Source organism: Pseudonaja textilis, chromosome 1 (genome assembly GCF_049901715.1).
Source record: "Pseudonaja textilis isolate UNSWEBS1 chromosome 1, rPseTex1.2, whole genome shotgun sequence".
NCBI classification, from domain to species: Eukaryota; Metazoa; Chordata; class Lepidosauria; order Squamata; family Elapidae; genus Pseudonaja; species Pseudonaja textilis.
Window position 1 is genome coordinate 66,002,186 of NC_141990.1, and position 24,564 is coordinate 66,026,749.

Genomic DNA, 24,564 nt, shown 5'->3' on the forward strand with positions numbered 1-24,564 from the left:
GCGAGCCTCGGTGAAAGGATTTGGCGCCAGGCGGATCTCTTTCTGCAGCTGCCGCAGCCATACGAGCCAGCCGCCTACACCCAGACCGCATCGAGTCCCTGCCGTCGCCGCTGCCGCCATGAGCTGCTCGCCGGTGAACGTGAAAAAGTTGAAGGTGTCCGAGCTTAAGGAGGAGCTGAAGAAGCGGCGCCTTTCCGACAAGGGCCTCAAGGCCGAGCTCATGGAACGGCTCCAAGCCGCGGTCGACCAAGAGGAGGCCGGTGGAGGGGGCTTAGCCAGCACCGAGCCCGGCAATGGCAACATCGAGGAGTTGGGGGAAGCCGCTCCGGGCAGCGGAGGTGCCCAGGAGCAGTTGCTGATGGCTTCGGGAGGCAGAGGGCCCGACCAGGCCGCGGCCTGCGACGACGATGAGGAGGCGGAGTTCGGCGGCTGCCAGGGAGAGGGAGAGGGAGAGGAGGAGGAGGAAGAAAGCATGGAGTTGGGCGAAGAAAACGGCGAGGGGGTGGCCGCTGGTGATGAGGAGGCGGCTGACGATCTAGAAGACGACGAGAACGGCGACGACCAAGGCTTTCAAGAGGGGGAAGATGAGGAGGAAGACGCCGCCGCCGGTGCGTCCACCACTAGCAGCGGGAACGCCAACGGCCATGGCGCCGTGGGAAAAGAATTGTCTGGCAAGGGCGCTGTCGCTCCGGAGGCCTCGGCTTCGACTCCTGCATCCTCGGGCCAGCCCGCCATCAAGCAGCTTTCGCCCACTCGGCAGCTTTCGCCCACTCGGCAGCTCTCGCCCACCCGGCAGCTGCCGCCGCCGCCGCAGCAGCAGCAAAAGCCCGGAGGGCCCGCTCGCCCTGCGGGTGAGTACTTCGCGGAGCCCAGATGGGCGGAGGCGGTTGGTAGCTTCTTCACGGGGTTGGGGCGCGCCGCCATCTTTTTTTTTTCGGCGGCCGCGGCAACTTGTCCTTCGGGGATTTCCAGGCCTCGCGCGCCGCGTGTTTCGGAGGGGGAGGGGCGCTTGCGCCATTTCGTGAGAGCAACGAGGAAGGGGCGCGCGGGAAGGGCGGCCGAGAGGAGCCGCTGGGGCGCGCTATAGAACGCGCGCGCGGGGGGGGGGGCAGCGTTTGTGCGCTTTTGCGTCACATCCGCTCGCGAGGCGCTGAGGCCTCGAGTTCAAACGCGAAATACGATGGAGGCGGGCGAATCCTTTTCTTCCGCTGTAGGCCTCTCGCAGCGGCTTGTTTCTTTGGGTGAGAGTTATTAGGTCTTTTTGGAGCCGCCTTCAAATTTAGTGAGCGCAAATGATGCCCGAAGCCGCGAAATGGCCGGCTAGTTCTGGAAACTAAACGGAAAGCGGTGGATGGATATCGCGATGGGTTGTTGCTTAGTCAGCTAGGGCGTATCATTTCCAGAGCAAGATTTTTGCCCCTTTGCATTCTACTATATTGTTTCTAATGTACTTTATTTTTTCCTCCAAAAATCCCAAGGGGAAACTAAATCTGAACAGAAACCTGGTGAGAAAAAAAGGGGAGTGAAAAGACCACGGGAAGACCATGGACGGGGCTATTTTGAGTACATTGAAGAAAACAAATATAGCAGGTAATAAGTGGCATTTAATTTTTTTTAATGAAATACTTAAAATATTTTCCGATAGTTGAATTCAAGTGCCTTTTTTAATTGATCAGGGCCAAATCACCACAGCCACCTGTTGAAGAAGAGGATGAACACTTCGATGACACAGTGGTTTGTCTTGATACTTGTAAGTAAAAAAGTGTGCTGGTCTCTTAAAAGGTACTTCTTTGGTAAGACTTTGAAGATCTACTTACGATTATTATCACACTGGAGGTACAATTTCTGCTTTTCTTGGAATTGTTCAATGACCCTTACTATTATAATTTATCAAGATTGTTTAGAGATGTGCAAATGATGAAAAGCCAAACGAGAAAGTGGTGAAAGTACATAGGTACAGATTGAGTGTATCTTGTACTTATGCCTAACTTTTAAAATTAACCATGTGCAGACATCTATATTAGTCTCTGAATTATAATTTCTCCTTCAACTTTGGGTTGATCCACAGCTCTAATATATAGTTCATCACTCCTACAGTCTGAAGTTTGAGTTAATAGGAATTATTCAATGGTACATGGATGTAGGATTGTGGTTGTAATACTCATAAGCTGGTTATATTTTAGAGCTTTACTTGGAAAATCTTACTGTAGTCATTCCAAATATTTTATGATATGAACATTTGAACTAAAATACTACTTATAACCAAGTAATTCTTATAGAGAAATTGTAACATATATTCCCATGAAAGCCAATATGATGCAAAATACTAATTACCGGTGAATTTTTAAAATACCATTTTCCTTAAAAAGCTATAGTGGAATTTTATGTTGTGGATACCACTTTCAGAGCTATAATAAAGTACTATTAAACGTTTGGAACAAAGCACATAAGCCTGCATTGGTAAAGTATTGCAAACTGATAGATACCAGTTTTAAAATATGTTTCTGCATCAAGTTTGCAGTAGATCAGATTTTTCTTCACTTTAGGTTCCTTCAATTTTTTCATGCTATGTTGCTCATGAATGGTTTAACTGATGAGTGATTAAAGCTTTTTTTTAAAAAAAAAGTAATACATGGTGCGTGGCTATTGAAGAAAATTATTAACTTCTGTTTTATAAAAGAGCCTATTGCTTGCATGTTCACTAGTTTTGAATGAACAGTGAGTTTGATTTTGGGATAGAGAGCCACTAGATCAGTGATGGCTAAACTTTTTGGCACCAAGTGCCCAAAGTGCGTGCGCACATTCCCAAAATGCAACGCATGACCCCCGTGCATGTGCGCATGAGCCCTGTGTATGCACTGCAGAAACCGAACAGCTGGCCATGGGAGGTGCGCACATGCATGGCGGAGCTGAACTGGGGCGATGGCTCACATGCCCAGAGAGAGCTCTGCATACCACCTCTGGCACACATGCCATTGGTTCACCACCATGGCACTAGATCCAGGGAGGCTTAGTTCTGAGTAAGTATATTTTACAGGGCTTAAGTCCTGTTAAGGGGCCAAAATTTAAGTTTGGCATTAAAAGCAAAAATACTTTAAAATGAAACTCTATTGCTTTGAGTAAAATGCGGTAGTATCTGTCAGAAGAAGTTGAAATTGATGAAAAATATTTTTCTCTGTACCCATCTATAAATCTAGAGGTACCCCACAAGTTGAAAATGATATAGAAATTTTTGGAAACACAAACAAAATAGGAAGTCTCTTAATACCTATGTAATGACATTGGATACTGTCATTTCATACAATATGGACAGATTAGTGTAAAAATTTAAAAAACAAGTTCTCAGACATCAAAGTTATCTCAGAAACCTAGTTTTAGCTATTATATATGAATTGTATCTATAATATTCTAGGCCCGTGATGGTGAATCTATGGCACACATGCCGGAAGTGGCACTCAGAGCCACTTCTGCTGACACGTGAGAGGTCTCGCAGAAGAGCCCCAGCCTGCATGCACACGTGCCACTCGCGAGCTGATTGTTGGGTATCTGGCACACGTGCAAAAGGTGGGGGTGCATGGGAGATGCGCGCATGTGCAGAAACATGGGGTGTACGGGGTCTTGCGCAGTGGTGAGATAAGAGGGTTAACTCCGGTTTAGGATTTATGAGGTTCAGTGATTTACGATGTTCCCTGCACGCTGTGCGTGTAAATCGTTATCAGTACACTGCGTGCAGAGAAGCCGCCTTTGAAACAGCCCTCTTTTCTGGCTTTTTTAACTGCAACTGTGCCTCGCATGGCAGCTGAAGTTGAAAAATCAGGAAATAAAGGTCAGGTAAGAGCCTGGGTGGGCAAAAACATCAGCAGTCATGGAACCGGCTCTATGTCTGCTGTTCTTCAGAGCTACCGGTTCTACAGAGGTGGACATAACAGGTAGAAACCCACCCCTGGTCTTGCGCACATGGGAAGTTTGATTATTTTGGTGTTCATTGTTCAAAAACATTTAAAGCTCCATTGAAAATTGCTTAATGTGACACCTAAGTTGTCTTAAAACCATCTTGTGTATGGTGTTAATTTTCTGTTATATTAGACAAGGAAAACATACAAAGGGAGCATACTCCAAAGGAAAGTTGGGCAAACTTTTGGCATTGATTTTGCTACTAGTGCTGTGCCCACTATCCTATGCTGGATGCATGTTAGTGAACACACAGAAGTAAACAAGTTAGATAAGGAACTGCAGCAAATGATTTGCTTACTGCAACCTAATTGAAATTGTTTGCATAGTTATCTGAGTATTGATCCAGGATGCTCAACAGAACTCAAAACCTGATTCATGGAGTATTAAAAGCTCTTGGTCAAGGGTAACTGCTTTGTAAATATGAACTAATTGATACGGCAGCTTGAACGTTAACTTTCTCTGAATTGTTAAAAAAAAAAGTTTGGAAAATTGTACAAGTCATCCAATCATCAGCTAATAGGCAGATCATCTATTTTATACCCACATTTGTTTAAATGCATGACAAACACACTTTATACCTCAGCTGCATGTAGAAAATTTTAATTCTGGAGTCAATTTAAGTATCCTGTACATTGATTTTACTGCTTTGTTTTGGAACTTTTACAGGGAGGTGGGCTGAATTCATTTACAAAGACACTCATGGTCATCCAGAAATACATGCAAGTTTTTAGTTCAAAATAATTTGAACCACATTTTTAAAAGATGCTGTTCATTTTCATGTTAGAATGTACTACAGCAGATTTCAACTGTATCCCACCTCCCCCCTTTTTTTGGGACAGATAACTGTGACCTACACTTTAAAATTTCAAGAGATCGTTTTAGTGCTTCTTCATTAACTATGGAAAGTTTTGCCTTTCTCTGGGCTGGAGGACGAGCATCCTATGGCGTTTCGAAAGGAAAAGTCTGTTTTGAGATGAAAGTAAGTGAAATGAATAGTGGTATTAGGTGGTCATTGACGCTGAAAGTATTTTTGCTGAAACACAACTTGTAAAGGCAAAGAAAATACTTTGTTGGTATCTGATGGTAATATGGATATGTACCAGGCTTAATTAAAAATTAATATAATATAATGTAATATATTCCCTTTGCTTTTAAAGAAAAAGCTAACCAGAAAAAAATTATTGGTTCTTGGGAAAAGAATGTTTATGATTACTATTAAATTCAATATCAACAGTTTATTATAATTAAAATGTGGACTTCTGTGTTACAAAAATCCATCATCCATACACAAAAGAAAATGTTCAGGTTTGCAAAAATAGCAAGAAAAAGTCCATGCAAAAAAACAGTTTTGTTCAATATACATATAGCATGAAAAGTGAGGAGGAAAGATGGGTGTGTCTGGCTGAAATTCTGAAGAGAAATCCCTAGTGGTATAGCTGTTTGTATTGTCAAAACTAAATTCTATTATTTTCTATGGAATAGGTAACTGAAAAAATTCCTGTTAAACATCTGTATACAAAAGACATTGACATACATGAAGTGAGAGTTGGCTGGTCACTAAACACAAGTGGGATGCTGCTTGGTAAGATGTTTTTTTTCTGGTTTTTCTGTGGAGTTAAGCTGCCATTAGGAGATGAGAGAGGATAAAGTTCAGTTTTTTAAAAAAAAAACAAACACCGGTTAATGTTTGGAATTAGCTAAATTTGTAATTTAAATAAAATGTAATTAAGTGTACATATGAGAGTTGGCCAGTTAGGCACCTTTGGTCCCTCTTCCTCCTCCCATTAGCTAATCATTTTATTCTTGGGTTCTCTTAGTAATGGGAAGATAAAGCGGCTGGTGTGCGATTTGCTATATTTTATATACATGCTAGGGTATACAAAACTTTTGCTCTTAAATTTTTTGGTTGCATTGGTGTTCTTACAAAGTTGAAATATTCAAGGATATGATTTGTGCCTGAAACTAGATTTCGTATTCACAACAAGTCAAAATGAAATGTTTTGTGTTAAGCTTCCCAAGGCAATATAAAACAGTGATTAAAATGTTATAAAAATCAACATGTTACAAAAAAAGTTTCAAAAAACTCTTTTACTTTTGGAAGTTCTTCTGCATTGGAATATAGAAAGTGTAGCTCTATGTAGGATAATACAGGAAGGACTCATTTCTCATACATCAAGGAAAAAGAGAGTTACAAGAAATAACTTAGAAATATCAGTCACTTTTGTCAAGTTTAGCTCTACTCTCATTTACCTGCTTGACTCCATTTAGGATAATGGGTTTACTGGTAAGTTTGTGAAAAATATTTTTTCAGAGCTTGGCATAGAATGCTAGAGAGAATCGCATTGGATAGAAAACAATGTACTTTGTTCCATTGGTTGAGGCATTTTAACACACCTCCCTGTCAAAAAAACTAGTTCCTTTTCAATATATAATTTGCTTTGTGCCATTAGTAGTAAGTTTTTGTGTTTTCTACAGTTTGAAAGCCTCATCTGCAATTGTTCATATTTACTAGGTGAGGAGGAATTCTCTTATGGATACTCCTTAAAAGGGATAAAGACATGCAATTGTGAGATTGAAGATTTTGGTGAGAAATTTGATGAAAATGATGTGATCGGATGTTTTGCTGTAAGTTGTCTTTATAGGGTTGTACATGTTCCATATTTACTGTTGTGTGTTTGTGTAATTTTTAATAACTGGAATAACTAACTGGATAACTTTATTACAGTAATGAAAATTTTCTGGAAAATTTGGGAAAGTTCCCTTTCCTTTAAGCCTTCTGAATCTTCTCTTGTACCATGTCATTCCAGAGACAAGTTTCCACAAATAAATCCTCTGAACTAGAAGTTATTTGGGATGTTCAGGAGATTAATATTAAAAGAATATATTTCATCTGGAACCTCAAGTCTTAATTCCTTCTGTTTGGCGAATTTACTTAATAAGCACGGAACCTCTTTGAAACAGGATAGTCAGGGAGGAGATTTGTATTTTCCAAAGTTAACCAAAACAATCCTAAATAGATCAGAACATTTCTCAGACTCTAATGTTTCTCTAGTTTTGTTGCAGCTTTACTTGACCTTCAGTCTAAAGTTTACTGTTAAATCTTAACTAGTAATCTGTTTAGATTTACGGTTTTTTTCTGATACCTTAAACAACTGAGGAATTGCCACTACGTTAATAAAGTATTTTTTTATTATGGCAGAATTTTGATGGTGATGAGGTGGAACTCTCTTACTCAAAGAATGGGCAGGACCTTGGAGTTGCTTTCAAGATCCCTAAAGAAGTTCTTTCTGAACGGCCCATTTTCCCACATGTCCTCTGCCATAACTGTGCAGTGGAATTCAACTTTGGCCAAAAAGATGAGCCTTATTTTCCCATACCAGAGGGGTATACATTCATCCAAAATGTTAATCTGGAAGATAGAGTTAGAGGACCCAAAGGACCAGAACATAAGAAAGAATGTGAAGTAAGTAATAGCTCATTTTTGAACCAATACAAAAACTTAGTGCTTTCAGAAGGGAGGATTGTTGAAAATGATGTGATCAGATGTTTTGCTGTAAAGTTGTCTTTATCTTATAGGGTTGTACAATGTTCCATATTTACTGTTGTGTGTTTGTGTAATTTTCAACATTGTCTTGCAATGTTGAAGGCTTTATAGCACTAATCAAACATTTGAGTAGATAATGAATGTTTTATTTTGAGGCTTTATAATTAATATCATGACTAAATTTTCATTAGGTGGTCATGATGATTGGTTTGCCTGGGGCTGGGAAGACAACATGGGTCACCAAACATTCATCAGATAATCCTGGAAAATACAACATCCTTGGAACAAATACTATTATGGACAAAATGATGGTAAAATATTATTGTACTAATTGGTTGCACAATTTTTATATATAGCTACTTTAGATTCTTGTAAATAATTTGGCAGTGGAATTACAGGTCATTTGGTTGACTATCAGTTGTGTGCTTTTCATTGAGGATGTGACATTACTGGAAAGGGCAAGCACAATTCAAGTGAGTTGGTAATGCACTAAATTGCTCATTTTTATATTTGGAAATTTAGCTGTTAAAAGTGTTTCACATTCTTGACTGAAAGGTAGTATTAAAACTATCCTGACTGTTCAGATGAGACAGTTCTTTTTGATATTTATTTGACATTCCAATAATTAGTGTTTCTGATTTGAAAGATTATTGCAAGTGGCTAATCAAGTTGACAGAAAATAAATTGGGATAACATGTTTAAGATTTGGTATCTTTAATGAAAGGATAAAGTGGCTTTATTTTTGACATTTTAATTTATTAAGATTAAAGTGGATAATAAAGTAAACTTAAAATCAGTAACGATATACATGCTATTTGATTTTTATAGGTTGCAGGTTTTAAGCGGCAAATGGCTGACACTGGAAAACTTAACACACTGCTTCAAAGAGCACCTCAGTGTCTTGGCAAATTTATTGAGATTGCTGCTCGTAAGAAACGGAACTTTATTCTGGATCAGGTATGGGGGCTAGAATTCTTTATGTTACTAATGCAATTAAGCTGCAGTTTAAGGGGCATAGAGTAAACTTCAGTGGGAAATAAGTATTTGATACGTAAAATTGAAATTACAGCAATTGTTTCAAAATACAGTTAAAATCGGGGAAAATGGTTACCCTAGAATCTCAGCCTAACGTGCATAATTTCCTTCTACTTGTAAACTTCATTGCATTATACATATGGAGGTGAAATCTAAGCACACTAATTTAACTTAGCTCTAACAATGACAGCTACGTGTAGTAAGTTACTGCATTTTTTTCAGACAAATGTGTCTGCAGCTGCGCAGAGGAGAAAAATGTGCCTGTTTGCAGGCTTCCAGCGCAAAGCAGTTGTTGTTTGCCCAAAAGATGAAGACTACAAGCAAAGAACACAAAAGAAGGCAGAGGTGGAGGGAAAAGATCTTCCAGAGCATGCAGTGCTCAAAATGAAAGGCATGGAACATAATCTATACTGTGTTCTAGGATGTTGAGTATCTGTTTAAAGAAATAATGTAAAATCTATAAAGATTCAAAATTTCTTGCCTTAAACAATTAATGCCTCTTTAAAAAAACTGGAAGACTTCTGTAACTTTGTTAAGACAACACTATATTGTGTTCCCTCTGCTGCAGTCCTTAACACTATTCAGTCATGATATGCTTCATGCAGATGCACAAAGCTGTCTTGGCATTAAAGTGCCCTAGAAAACGAAGCTGAACATGTTGAGTGGACATGTATTCCCAGTTCAATTTTATAGGGAGAATGTGTCAAGTGTTCAAGAATCTTGTTCTTAGCATCTTGAGTTGAAGATCACCTGTCTTAATATTCCTTTTATATAGGAGGGGAACTTTGGCTTATTCTGATGGTTTCATAAATAAATACTGAATATTGAGGGCTCTCTGTCTTATAGGAAATTTTACTCTACCAGAGGTGTCAGAATGTTTTGATGAAATAATCTACGTAGAGTTGCAAAAAGATGAAGCCCAAAAACTTCTGGAGCAGTACAAAGAAGAAAGCAAGAAGGCCCTTCCTCCAGAAAAAAAGCAGAATACTGGTTCAAAGAAAAGTAATAAAAAGAGTGGTAAAAACCAGTTTAACAGAGGTGGACAGAGAGGACGTGGTGGATTTAACATGCGTGGCAACTTCAGAGGAGGAGGTAGACAGTAGTGCAATTTGTCCTTCTATGTTCCCTATATTGTAGGACTCTTCTTAAATGCCTGAAGAAAAAAAGCTGTGAAGGATTAACAGCTATCTATATCTACTTCCAGAAAGTTCTCAGGCTCAGACACAAGGCAGTACCAGTATTTGTAAAGTAGGATAAAGACTGCTATGCAGCTGTTTACCTTTTGTAAAGAGCGTTTGTCTTGATTCATGATTAAAATGAAAGTGACAGGTGGTGGTTGAAAAAGTTGGGACTTGTCATTTCCTTTTGTTACAATGATTCTTCAGGAACTCCATATGGGGTCCTGTAGATGCCATTTGAGGTTTGGATTCTAGTTGCAAAGTTCATGGCAACCTGGGTGTTGGGCAGAAACTAACCAATGAAGAATAGCAGTCGTTTGTAGTTGTGTGTGCCTTTCTGGGGTAATAGGTGTTTGGAAAAAAATACAGACATCGTATGAGTAGCATTTTCCCCCCACAGTCCCTGGAAATCGTGGCGGCTATAACAGGAGAGGTGGCAATATGCCCCAGCGTGGAGGTGGAGGTGGTGGTGGCAGTGGTGGAGCCATAGGCTATCCATATCCTCGTGGTCCTGTCTTCCCAGTAAGAGGAGGCGGAGGCGGTGGAGGCTATTCAAACAGAGGAAATTATAACAGAGGTGGAATGCCCAACAGAGGGAACTATAATCAGGTAATGTGTTGTTAGAACCAAGAAGATGGTCTTATTTTCTTGAATAATTTGCTTTCGGTAATCAATCTAGATTTAATTAAAAGTATGTTGCTCTGATAACTAAACTTGGAGCCTGTTGCTGATAGTATGTCTAAAGTTTTAAAATTTTATAACATTTCAGTTACTTTTACTTTGAATCAGTTTTTTTTCTTAACATGCTTTACTCGATTCCAATGATTTCCAATCAAGGAATGATATCCATACTCGTTTATTTGTAATGCCATTTTGTGGGCAGTTGTAATCAAGACTCCAAATGATTAAGATTATAAAGACATGGACATGTAACATAAATGCGACCATAGAACAGCTGAGCACAAGCCACATTTAGTGATAACACGAGTGTGCAATCAGTTGGTTTCCTAATCCCTACATTTTTTCAAATAACTATTAAGCTAAACGGATCTAGTCCTAAACTTACTCGTAGGGTGAGTCAGGTTTTTTTTTAATAAAATAGAAGATTTTAATCTAGAATTCTGGCAGATTCCAAGTCTATTTAGTACAGTATTTCATAGTATAATCACAGCTATTAACCTGAAGAAAGCTTTTAGGTTTGTTTCTAAATGGTTCATGGCTGTTGTGCTTAATAAAAAATAACTTATAAACACGTTTTGAAATATACCATAGTGTATTAGGGACATGCTTTTAGTAATAAGTTTAGCATGTTCTTAATAGACAGAATTTATATCTAGCTGGAGTACAAAAAAATTTTCTTAACTAAAACAACTTAATTGGATTGACAGAGATTAGTGTTCAACAGATAACCCAATTTAACCCATTTCTTTTGCTGTAGAATTTCAGAGGAAGGGGAAACAATCGTGGCTACAAAAATCAATCTCAGGGCTACAACCAGTGGCAGCAGGGTGTAAGTATGCTTTTCGGTTTTAAATGAAACACATTTTTTGTTTGCATATACCTCATTCTCTCTGTTTATAAGGCTTATAAGTAAGCCATAAACTTAAATTTGACATAACATTGTGTTTTCTGCTCTTTTTCAGCAATTCTGGGGTCAGAAGCCATGGAGTCAGCATTACCACCAAGGATATTATTGAATTCCCAAATAAAAATGAACTGATCCATATTTCTTCAAAACCTTCACAAGAAATCGACTGTTTTCTTTAGTAGGCTAACTTTTTAAACATTCCACAAGAGGAAGTGCCTGCAGGTTCCTTTTTTAGAAGCTTTGTGGGTTTGGTTTTTTTTTCTTTTTGTACATTTTTAATTGCAGTTTTAAAGTGAATCTTAACAGAACCTCAGCATTGTGCACGATGAGCGAATGTGTCAGTATTTCAGGTTCTTACATTTTATCTGTAAAATGTGATTTTTTTTTTTACCACAACAAAAGTAAAATGTTGCTTTGTATCTGGTGTCCTCTGATTAAAGATTTTTTTTTCTCCCTCTCCCTCCCTCCCCTCAATTTCTAGGAAACAGTCGTGAGTCATCAAAACAGAATATTTAGCAACCAGGTTATTTTGTGCTCCGCCCCTAAAAGATACAATGTAAATAATGTTCATTACACTCCATCTTCCACTCCATCCTCTCCACAGTTTTTAGATATGGAAGAAGGAAGAAAAATCAAGAGAGTCTTTTGGCAATAAAGAAAGGGATATATATTTTTTAATTTGGCAATGATTTTTGAAGAGGCCAAAACAAACCTTAAAGTTAAATAGTGATGATGGAGTGCACATCTAACCTGGTTGCATTTGTCTGTAGAGGCTCAACTTGTGAAGGTACACACCATCAACTTTTTCCATTGTTCTGCATTTTGATTCTGAAAAAGCTGGCTCTGCCCATTTCTTATTAAACAAACTTGTTGTAAATCCAGTTGTCTAATGGGATCTATATGAAGTTAGCTGTGTGTCTGTAACCCTTTCCCCACAAATACTGTGTATTTAGTGTGCTTGTAGTAGTATACTCCACCATTTTGTAAACAAATGAAATTGTGATTCACCCATTTTCTATCTAATTTTTAATCATGTTAGTTTTCAGATGGGTGTTTCTCCTTAGCCTGCTGATTTACTTTAAAGAAAGTGGGTGGAGAAATTAACTTTAGCCGTTTGTTTGCAATAAAATAAAATCATTTTACTCTTACTCTGGGATTCTCACCACATTGGTCTAAAATCCCTTTAATGAAACAGTTAGGTTCAATGTTTAAAGTACTGATTTCTGAGAAGGTTCAAAATGTATGCTCTCCACATCCTATGATACAGGGGAGAGAACCCTACGCAAATTGTCATTTTAATAGAAAATATGGAAATTTGCCTGTTTATTATTTTTGCAGTTTGAATTCCTGTGTTGCAAGTTACTACATTAAAGCTCATAATGGCTTTCTTATGTCCACTAATACTGCTTAAACTCCTAACTTCATTACCAGAATTTTGCAGAACTGACTGCAGTTTAATATAGATGAAATTAGTTGCAGAGAGGAATTTTTCGGGGGGAGGGGGGGTGTTACAAGTGAATAATGCAGAATTGAGTTTAACAGGAGTAAATGAAAGTGGACATTTGTGCATTTTATCGTGAATTCCATTAAGTTGGCAGTCATGGTTTGCATGTACTATCTTTAGCATTTCTAGTTCTTGGGAAACATTATAGATTTTAATAGCTTCCAGCAAAATACTGATGTTCTTGAAAACAAGTAATAGAATTTATTTTGATTGAAAAAATTGTTTCCCAAAATGCACTCGGCCTTAATAAATTTTAGGCACGCTTGAGAATCATTTCTCCCTAATTCATTTGTTGTATTTGTGCCTTTCCCTTCTATTCCTTTCCCCTTCGTATTTGGGCTAAGAAAGGTTTTGGGATGCTTTGGATGGATTTTTGGGAGCTTAGTGCATGCATTCTGTTCAGAATTAGCATTATTCCTACAATATTTACTAACCTGAACAATTTATTCCTAGATTTGCTTTTCTAGGAAACTACTCTATGAAGCAATCTGCATTCATTAGGGTACACAATGACATGATATCAAAATTGGTTTTCTGTAAAGAAAGCTTTTTTGTGAAGAGATGTGTTTGGCCTTAAAAAGAGTCCCTTTGGGAAAGTAGAAAACATTTGGGACGTTACTTTAAGTTTTGGGGGCAGCTATTTTATGAGTACATAATTTCACAACTCTCTTGGCTTTGGTTCAAGAAGCAGTTGGCAACATGAACACGTGGATCTTTGCACACATCCACTTTGTGTAGCAGTTGGTCCTATTTCCAGATCAAGAGATGTATTTAGTTGCTTCCTAATTGGATTATTACAATTTATTCTCTTGGCATACACTTGAAAAACATTCAAAAACCAGATAGTCAAGAAAGTAGCAGTGCAGACTTTATGCCACTAATTGCTTCCAACAAGTTTCTGAATGCAATGCTGGTTGTCACCTTTAAACCCCACATAGCACAAAACCAAACAACTGAGGAACTGTCTTATCACTAGTGGTTTCTGCCTGTTCTGCCAGATCTGGCAGCATACATATATTCCATGTCTCTTCTGTGAAACACTATTTCCTTGTGGGGGACCTAAAAGGCATGCTGCCTTTGTTGGAAGTCTTCCTTGTGGAAAAGACTCCTCCTAAATTTTGGATGGTCCAATTTTCTTGGCTTCCCAGAAGAAGGGAAAAAACTGCTGCTTTCAGGCTTTAGGGCCAAGATGCTAGCAATTCCCTCTTAGTATTTTGTTGCGTGTTTTAGTTTTGGTGCAGATACATATTTTACCAGTCATTTATTTTTTATACGTTAACTCTTTTATACTTCGTTAGCTAGTTACTTCAGATAGGCGGCCATATAATTTTTCAAAATAAGGAACGAATGTGTTATAGGTCAGCAATCCCCAACCAGGGACACTTTTTGACATCAGGGATCAGTTTCATGGAAGATAATTTTTACACAGCGTGGGAGGGATGGTTTTGCTTGCTCAACCACTGCTCGCCTTCATTTGTGCAGCCACATTCCTAATAGGTCACAGACTAAAATTCAAAATGTAGAACATAAGTACTGTTCTATCAGTTCACAACTTTGGCTGAAAATGGAATTAACGAATTACTTTTTCTCTAGGTTCCCCAAAACTTGTGTTTTTAACAAATCAGACCAGGCTCCTCAGAATGTCCTGGAGTGTTTCATGCCATGTTCTAGTGGAATAGAAGAGTTAAGGTCAATTGGGGCTGGGAAGTCCATGGTTTTAAGTCCCATTCTCAGCCAAAAAGCTCATTGCATGACTGGATCAATAACTTGACCAAAATGCAAGAATGCAAGCTGCTGCATAAAATCACCTATTATAATTATTGATGATACGAATTTGACACCCCTGACTTAGGCAAAGAGCTTCTTCTATATAATTACATAATTTCTCAGTACACTTGGATAGACTTCTACTGCATTAAAAGGTACTGCATTAAAAAATACATGTATTAATATACTGTGTTCTTTACAAATACTTTGTACACCAATATGCAATTAAATGAACATACTGAGTTTTTCTATTAGGTATACATTTTTTCAATTAAAATCAGGCAAAGGATATTTGCTTTTTTAGTGAACTATTCTACAAGATCAGTAGGTCATTAAGAGATCAGTAACAATATATTCTAGTACATTTTGGTAAAACGTTTTTTCAACTATTTGGATCCTTTATAACAATTTTTTAAAAAAATATGTACATAACAAGCTATGCATGCATACATACACCAGCTTGATGCAAATCCTGTACTAATTATGACTGAAGGAATGACTGGAATAAGATCATCCAGCTACATCATCTGGTTCTCATCAGTGGAAATGTTTCCCCCCCAAAAACCCTAAATCAGATCATTCATAGCGAGTGACCAAAACAGATTCTTACCGAATAGACAAAAATAATACCAGAATAGTATTGAATATAATAGAATATTATGAAGCAAATCCAGGAAAACATTTGGCTATGGTCTTCGATGCGCAAAAGGCATTTGACAATGTTAATTGGCAGTTCATAATACAACAATTAAAAAGCATGCAATTTGGCAATAAATTTATTAAACTGATTTCGCCAATTTATACGACACAGACGGCCAGTGTAATAATGAACGGTGACAGAATGGAAATATTTAAGATCAACAAGGGAGTAAGGCAGGGATGCCCACTGTCACCCCTTCTCTTTATTCTTACCTTAGAAAACTTATTGGAAAACAGGAAAAATGTAGAAATCAAAGGGGCTTTAATTAAAAAAGCATAAAGTACAGGCATTTGCAGATGATATAGTATTTTTTTTTAGAAGATCCAGAGGATACGGGAGTAATAATAAAGGAAATGGCAAGGTCGGAGGCCTTAAGATTAATAAAAACAAAACAAAATTATTGACTAAAAATTTAAAATATAAGCAAAAAAAAATTAGAAGGAAAATTGGAATACAAAATGTGAAAAAGGTAAAATATTTAGGCATTTGGTTAACAGCAAGATGCTCTTCAATCTAAAAAGATAACTGACAAATTAATAATACAAATAAAAAAAGAATTGGAAACGTGGGGGAAATTACAGCTATCACTACGGGGGAAATTGCAGCAATTAAAATGTCTACCCTACCAAAAATGCTGTATCTTTTTTCAAACTACCAATAAGATTGGATAAAACCTTTTTAAGAGAATTAGATCAAATAATTCGTTTGGGATGGGAAAAAAGCTAGGATAAAAATGAAATTGTACAGGACAAAAGAGAAAGGGGTGGCTTTGGACTCCCTGACTGGGAAATGTATTATCAGGCTGTGGCTATGGTATGGATTAAAGATTGGATCAACCAGAAAAATAGAAGAGTATTGTCGATAGAGGGTCACGACTTGCAGAGAGGGTGGCATAGTTTCCTATGGGATGGGAAATGTAAACAACATGCATATTTTCAGAGACACACGATTAGAGATTTATTAATTTGGACGTGGAACAAGATTAAAAAGAATCATACTAAAATACCGAACTGGCTGTCAACTATGGAAGCACAAATCTACCCAAATGCAATGGATCTGGGAAAAAAGAGGAATTACAAAGACCTATTAGACACACAAGATTAAAAATGAGACAAGAATTACAGCAACAAAATATAAAGATAGATTGGTGGCCATACATACAAATTCAGGTGAGATATCAGAAGGACAAAGAACAATTTGGTTTCTGCTTGGAAAAGCATCAATTAGATAAAATTCTACAAGAAATGGAAAAGAAAATGATTTCAAGAATATATAACTTTCTACTAGATTTTAAAATGGAAGAGGAGGCTGTCAAAGAGACGATGGTGGTATAGGCAGAAAATGTTGGCCACAATAGACCTGGAAAATTGGGAGAGAATGTGGGAATCAAATTACAAACTAATTACTTCCACAGCATACAAGGAAAATCAATACAAAATGTTCTACAGATGGCACCTTCCTCCTGGCTAGATCAGCAAAAATGTTTAACTCAGACCCAAATTGTTGGAAATGTGGCAAAGAAAAAGGCACTTATTTTCATACCTGGTGGACATGCCAGGAAGTGAAAAAATATTGGAATACAATTAGACAATGGATAGAAGAAATCACAAATCAGAAAATTGAATTTAATCCGGAAACTTTTTTATTAGGTATAATAACACAAAAATGCAATAAAACAGATAGATATATTATGTTACATATATTAACAGCTGCAAGGATTTCGTACGCACAACTCTGGAAGGAAAAAAGGGTTCCACCGGAAGGCATGGTTATAAAAAAAAAAAGATTGTATAGAGATGGACAGTGAAAATAAAAGACAGAGAAGATTCAATTATAGGGCCTAGGATGCCTGGTATGAGTGGTTTATAAATGAAAAGAAAATGGCAATTAGGAAAAGAATGAGGGAATATGTAAATATACCATGGAGGAGATTGAGATGTAAGGATAAAAGATATTAATTTATAGTAAGAGTAAGATGTAGCGGTAAAGGAATAAGTAAATACATATACTGAAAAATGAGGAGATGCAAAAAATGTCTCGATGTTGATAACAATGTATAAAGTTTTATGTTTTTAAAATTCGGAAACTTAATAAAATTTATTTTTTTTAAAAGGAAATGTTTCCCAAAAAACAACAACCATGTGCATTGCTATATATAAATCAAACAACAATTCTTAAAAACTAAAGGCCCTATTAGGCACAGATGAAAAATTATGAAAACAGAAAAAACTGAAATATAGAATAGCAATCCAATCTACAGATTGCATAGATTACAAAAATCTATGGCTAACATTAGAATCCGGTAAAGTATTGCATGATAATCAAAAATTCTAGCATTCGAAATATATTTGTAGTGTGAGTTCAGGCAAACAGCTATTTGATTTCCTATTAAAATAGGTACTGAGAACAGCAGGAAAATTGTGTTCTGAGGTGGTAGCTGAGAGAAACTTAAAAAGACTGCTGTACTTCATTAAGATCAAAGTAACCATAACTATCCTTTAATTTTAGCCAATGGATAAAGCTTTCATGTACTGTATTTTTAATTAATCAGAAAAATTGCTGGAATGTGCCACTGGAAAAAAGATTTCTGCCATGCTCTCAAAGCAGCATATTTTATATACATTTATATACAAATCAGTGGTAAAATGAAAATAAAAAACTGAATTTTACACAAGAAACATTTTATCAAATTATAGTAAAGTTCATACTGTACACGTAATCAGTACAAAATACTTTAATGACACTGTCAAAACTAATGACTTTTTTCATGATTTGTTTCTTTCCTTGTGGGATCAAACTCAGTGCCTTCAAAGAGTATCTTGTTTTTTATCGCTTCTTGAACCATGCGTTGTTGAAACCTTAGTTTTGCATTGTTGTATCTACAATAGAACCTTTTAAAAAACACATGATCACTTGCATTATTATTTATATTTTGTTTGCTTTATTGCAATTAAAAAACTAAGAAGAAAAGCATCATCTCTTTTTCAGAAAATATAACTTTAGCTGTTGTCAGACTGACATATACAAAACTTAAAGAACACATGCTACATAATATTTTTCTCTTATCCTTTATGCAAAAATATTTTGTTATTCATATATACAGTATTTATTTTCTGTCAGTCCAAAAATGTCCAACTTCCACCAGTACTTGCCACGGAAGCTATTTCAAACGCCTTCCCCATTACTCCTACACAAAAAAATCAACAGACATGCCTACTCTTTTTCATTGCAATAACCTTTTTTAAAGAATAGCAACTAGTTGGAAATTTTAAAAGGCTACATAGTTAAAAAAAATTGTATGGTTGCCAATCAAAAAGCAAAACTTCATGGCTCACAATAAACAATTTTGGAATCATAATTTCATTCCAATAATGAAATCAACCAAGTTCTATATGGAAATTATGGAAGAAAATTTGGTCATTGTTGCCAATGAGACCAACTTGGTATAAATTCAGATTGATACATGGAAAGTACAGCTCTTCCAGGTGTAAAGGAAATCTTACTACAAATGTTAATTAGCAAATAAGTACTATGTGCAATTACTAAGTGTCGAAAAAACATACATGATTAGAGCATGATCAATCTTAAAAGAGTAAGCTATCATGTTTGAATCATACCCACCAGCATCCTAATGTCGTCACAAAGAAACCTCCTACTCCCAAGTTATAGGATCGTCTCACTCTGCCTGATGATGAGAAAAGAACTATCTTACTCATATGAGCATGTATTGATAAGGCAGCAAATAACAAATATAGGAAATCAACAGAAAAACATAATCCAAAATAAAGTTATTTCTGAAGTTTAAGGTAATGATCATTGTTGGAATAGTTATTTTAGTTGAATGGGATTTAGTGAAACTGCATTAAACCTGAGATCATCACTGCAGAACCGTTATTTGGAAAGCACAAAGAGCATATTAAATTGATAAAGGAGGAATAGGAAAAATATGCAAATTATTGAAATAAGAATGTCTAGTTAATGACTGAAACAGACTGGCTAATCACTGAATTATTCTTAGTATTAATTTGATTGCTGAATTATTATTTTACTATTAATTTTAACATTTAGAAGTTTAAAATTTCAAAGCTTAGAGATTATTGACAATATGCATTTTTTTCCTAGAAGGAATGCAGAGTAACAGAAGCAAGCACTACTTTGAAAGATGCATCAACTCTGTTTATTAAAATGGTGCATAGATGGCATATGGTAATCTGTGAGAAATTACGATGAGAAAAAGGAAAAATAAAACTTTACACACAATCTCAGTGTTAACATATAACAGGTCTTTATTTTTCACTTACTAGTTGCCAAAAAGTGTCCAAGCCCTACACCTAGACCACCCAATATTCCATAAAGAAATGATTGTCGAGCACAAGGAATTTTATGGATTTCCAGCATTTCCTGCAGAAAGGGCTGAAAAGAAATTAAACACATTATCGTTAAGATATACTTGGGAATCACCGAATGTAATTTTAAAATGAACAAGAACAACTTCTCTGAATAATAATTTAAGATCCAATTTCTGTTATAGTTAAGCATAACTGAGAAATTTGATGAAAACAGCTTTTCCACTGACCCACAAAGACAGGAAAAACTGAACAGCAAAGTCTATTGCAACAAATAAAACTCATTCATTGTATGTTACTTCTAGTAGATTTTTCAGAGATTAAAAGTTAGTCTTCCTTTGATTCTATGATTTACAAGTAGTCTCTGATGGCATTAAGTAGATCATGAGCTGGATAGCTCTAATATTACTTTTCTGGTGGATAAGTTGCAGAAAGTGATGCTAGGAGATTGGTCATATTAACAGTCATCAGTATCAAATTTATATATTTAAGGTATAAATTATTCAAATGAATATACTTGGAGATTTGAGGTATAGTGTAATAAATTATTGGTAACATCAAATTTGCTAGTACAACTTAAATAAAGCCATCTGCATTATGGATTAGTTTCTGAACAAAAGGTCATGGACTTCACAGTTTTAGGAATGGATCAGTAAGTGCTTCATAACTGAGTTGTATTCTTGTTAAGATTTGGGAAAGAAGATTTAGAACTTATTTCAGTTTTCATACATTTCCTACCTCAATGTGGCCAAATAGTCAAACCACAATGCCAATTTTTGGCAATCCTATCATTGATATTCAGTGATAGTTATAGAGAGCCAAACAGTGGGGCCAAGAACTGTATTTTAGAATGCATGGAATAAATGAAGGAAAATGGACACAAGGGAAGAAGATATGGAAATTGTTAGGAAGACAAAAATTGTATTACACATTGCCACAGAAGAATGCAAAGTTACACTAACAGGAAGCATTAAAAATATTGGTTCAAGGATGAAGAGAGAAGATGAATGTGCTTATGTCAAGAGAATTTTATTATAGGTTGAAAAATGGATGGGGAAAACTAAAATGTGCAAATACTGGTAGAAAAATTAGTAATCGTATGAAGTCTGCATTAAGGAATAAACATCTGTTGATAGAAACAAAAATGGCTGTATATAAGAGTGCTTTTCCCCATTTTGTTATATGGAACTGAGAGTTGAATGTGTCGGGAAAACATAAAATGAAAGCAGTTAGATAGGGTAGAGTCTGTAACAGGTATATAACTGGAAGCTGGTCAGAAAAAAATACAACCAGGAAATAAGGAGTGAGAATGATTAGTCAATGGAACAGTTACGAACTGGAGTTGTGAGTGCTCCATTACTGGTGGTTTTCAAGAAAATACTGGACAACCATTTGTCTGGGATGGAATAAGGACTCCTCCCTTGGCTGGGGTGTGGGTTGGGCTAGAATAACTCTAATGTCCCTTTCAGCCCTGTGATTCTTTACTTAAAAACTGTATAGTAAAACAAAAACAGCTATGAATATGAGCTGAATATAAAAGTAAATATGCTGTGGAGGTTTGATTGTACAAAAGAATGGATGAGTATTGAATTACAAACGTATGGTATGTATTTGTGCATGCAAAGGGTTGACAAGAATGGGAAGGTGGAGGAAGTCATGGTCCTACGGAATTAATAAGATCTGCAAAAAAAAAAGGCAAAAAGTTTTCAGAACTTTTTCAGGCCACACAAGAAATGGAATATGGAAACAATGGAATATGGTGGAAAAAACAATTATTTGCCAGGATGGAAAATATGGATTTAGTGAATGGTGTTCAGATACTGTGATCAAACTTTGGAATTTGCTACTATAAGATACGAAAGCTGACTTCCAGTTTGCCTAGCTTCAAAAACGGTTTGACCAATACATGGAAGTCAGACAAACATAGCTGTTGGCACATGATGGACACTATACTTGTCTTTGAAAGATATCTGCTGGGAAACTAATGGGGTTTCTTTTTGCTGTCAGTTGGCCACTGTGAGAAGACACTACTGGACTAGATTGGCCAAGGATCCAATCCACCTTGGCACTAGTTATGTTTTTATAATAAATAAGATTTTTTTGTATCTCCTGACTTCTTCTCTTGTTATTCCCTTTCTATACTTAGCATAAAACTTCTTACTCTGAACAGAATGTTGTTTTAAGTATGCGTGTTGTCTTTATTTAGCACTCCTGTATGGATATGCCTGTAATACAATGTCACCATACAAATAGACACATTTACACATTTTAAAATATACATATGCTGTATTAAGGATGATCCTTTCCCAAGAGGGTAAACACCTGATACTATGTAACAGCCATTAAGAAGTTAAATTACCAGAATGCTGAGGATATTGTATTTTATAAAAACTCTTTTCATAACAATTGTTTGTTCTTTGGAAAAATATCAAATACATGTGGACATTTTTTTAACACCAGAACAATAATTGGGATCATATACTACCAACTCCACCCCAATATGTTGTTACTACTACACTTTGTATGTCAGTATCAACAAATACAAATAATAATAGACTTATCATTCATTATTTTTTGCTTTTTCCTACTAGTAGCCAAAACCACTTTAAAATAATGCAGCAGGGATTGTGGCTGTTATTTTGAAATAGGGTCGCTTGGGTGCAATTGTATTTCCAGAAGTAACTGTCACCATCCCAGCGTGGAAGAAAAAAAAGGAGCTTGGTGTTTTAAATAGATTAAAATTAAATCTAGGTCTCCTACATTAAGATGTCAAAAGGAGAAGACCAGAGGTCACCGGAACCTTCGTGTTCAGAGCTACTATGTATCTCTGGACGGAGAAAAAAAGATTCGCTTAGCCTGGACTGCTTGAGAAAGTGCTAAAGGCGGTACGTTTCGACCAACCGAGCCCTTCGGGGTGATTTTGAAGCAATTCGGCGAATTCGGCAATTTTCTTTAAAGAAGCTTTCACCTCCATTACCTTCTTAGAAACCTTAGTCTCTTCCTCCGTCGCCATCATCAGACAAGTACCGGATCTTTTTCCCGCAGTCCAGGCTCAGAACTACGACCAGCGAGTCAGAATGCCGCGATAGGCAGAGAGGCCTTATGCTTTAAAAAAAAAAAAAAAGCCACTCTTCCCACCCGCCTCCCCCCCCTCCCCCCTAACTCGGCCTCTCCTTTATCTCTATGGTGTTGGGAGATTGAACTGACGCCATTTTAGGTCTAGAGATTGCGAACAGGAATCCTTTGTTCAGTGAGATGGGTCACAGAGCAGCGCGCGCCTCGTCTGCATGCACGCGCGCGCGCGCGCGCGCGCGCGTGCTCTCCTTCCCGCACTTCTTTCAGCGCGCCGATGTGCAGCGTTCCAGTCTCTGAGCGCTCAAGGTGGAGCTCGGAGAAGACGGGAAAAAGGCATGATAGGAAATGGGAAACGAGCTTCGTCTCCCATTTCCAAGCATGCCTTTAGGGCGGGTGGGGGGGGGCATAGAGTAAATGTAGTTGAACTCATTGAGACAATGCCGTATACTGAAGGTTACGTTCCCCATTTCCTTCTATGCATTCTCAGAACGAGTTTCGCAGGTCAGCGCGAGTGTGTGTGGCGTTACTTGGCACAGTGTTTTGTTTTTGTTTAATAATTAAGTTTCAGAGTCAAACATGACTGACCTGTGTTTAGCTACATAATCTCATCGTATTGGTTAAATATTTTTATATACATCTTTTTAAATTAAAAACACCTAGAAAGCCCCCGTTGTGTATCCTAATAGAATGACTAGAGAAACTATCACTAACATAGAAGTCTCTGGGAATGATAGACTTTCTGGATTGAAAATTGGAGCTGTAGTGCAGGGTTATCTAGAGCAGGGGTTGCCAACCTTTTAGACCTCAGGGATCACCAAACTCATAATTTTAAATCCTGTGGACCACTAATACGAATTTTGACTGGCAGTGGCTTGCTGACATTGGTGGGAAAGTCGGTCCCATATTCCAGAGCTGCAGTAATCACAGGACTGGCCCTTTGGTCCTCCCGGATCAGCTGCTCCTTCACCCGGGAGTACCAGCCTGCCATGGACTGGAGCAGCTGCTGCGGGAGGACCAAAGGGCCAGTCCTGTGACTATTGCAGCTCTGGAATACGGGACCGACTTTCCCACCAATGTCAGCAAGCCACCCTGGGGCCAATTTCCCTCCCCTGCCACCGAAGGGTGGGAGCCAGTGGGTGGACAGGCTATGTGGGCAGCACAGTCTTATGTTCCCACACAGCCTGGATTAATTGCTTTGGGGGGGACATTTTTCTGCGGACCACCAAAATTTTCTTGTGGACCACCAGTGGTCTCTGGCCCACCAGTTGGCGACCACTGATCTAGAGAGTATCAGTTTAGCTAGATTATCAGACTAGGTCACTAGGATAAGCCATATTGCATAAGTGCAGGGGGCGTGCATAAATGCACCAACATGCCTACAGTCCCTGTCCTATTGTTTCTTTTTATTTTTCTTATATCTATCCATTTCGTGTATTCATAACTATGTTTATACTTATACCTATTATCTTGTAAGCCATTGACAAATCAAATAAATATTCATAATTCTACAACTGCTTCACAGTTTGGCCTACCTCAAAGGATAGTTGTGAAGACAAAATGGAAGAATACCCCAGTATGGCACTTTAAAATCCTTAAAGTCATGCTGCCTGGTTCCATTACAATATGTTTTATAAAAGTTGCGTGGAGATATTTGAAATATTTTGTGAACCCTTTCAAAATTTCTCTTGCCAAACATTCGATGCTTTTCTATATCCAGTTTCCAGTTATCAATAAATATATTACATTTTAGATATCCGTAGTAAGACCATTTTCATTATGACTTGCAAAAATGTCACAAAATAGCGAGTAAATTTGTATGTTCAAGGCACTGCGAGTAAGTTGAGAGAAGGTACAGGAGAGAAAATGTCTTACA

The 24,564-nt window shown here is 37.3% G+C and overlaps 2 protein-coding genes across 2 annotated transcripts; one reads left to right on the forward strand and one right to left on the reverse strand.

The window, feature by feature from the left end:
* Nucleotides 1-12,176, forward strand: HNRNPU (heterogeneous nuclear ribonucleoprotein U). The gene is made up of 14 exons (XM_026695437.2): nucleotides 1-851; nucleotides 1,479-1,590; nucleotides 1,677-1,750; nucleotides 4,794-4,933; nucleotides 5,437-5,536; nucleotides 6,467-6,579; nucleotides 7,154-7,417; nucleotides 7,690-7,809; nucleotides 8,327-8,455; nucleotides 8,756-8,924; nucleotides 9,380-9,625; nucleotides 10,112-10,320; nucleotides 11,150-11,221; nucleotides 11,355-12,176. Exons 1-14 carry the CDS (start codon nucleotides 119-121, stop codon nucleotides 11,406-11,408), a joined length of 2,535 nt encoding a protein of 844 aa, XP_026551222.1. The 5' UTR covers nucleotides 1-118; the 3' UTR covers nucleotides 11,409-12,176.
* Nucleotides 12,177-16,894: 4,718 nt separating this feature from the next.
* Nucleotides 16,895-23,075, reverse strand: COX20 (cytochrome c oxidase assembly factor COX20). Its single transcript, XM_026695439.2, has 4 exons — nucleotides 22,594-23,075; nucleotides 19,572-19,683; nucleotides 18,892-18,955; nucleotides 16,895-18,161 (listed from the first exon to the last, which is right to left on the reverse strand). The coding sequence occupies exons 1-4, from the start codon at nucleotides 22,630-22,632 to the stop codon at nucleotides 18,023-18,025; spliced, it is 354 nt and encodes a 117-aa protein (XP_026551224.1). The 5' UTR covers nucleotides 22,633-23,075; the 3' UTR covers nucleotides 16,895-18,022.
* Nucleotides 23,076-24,564: the final 1,489 nt, after the last annotated feature.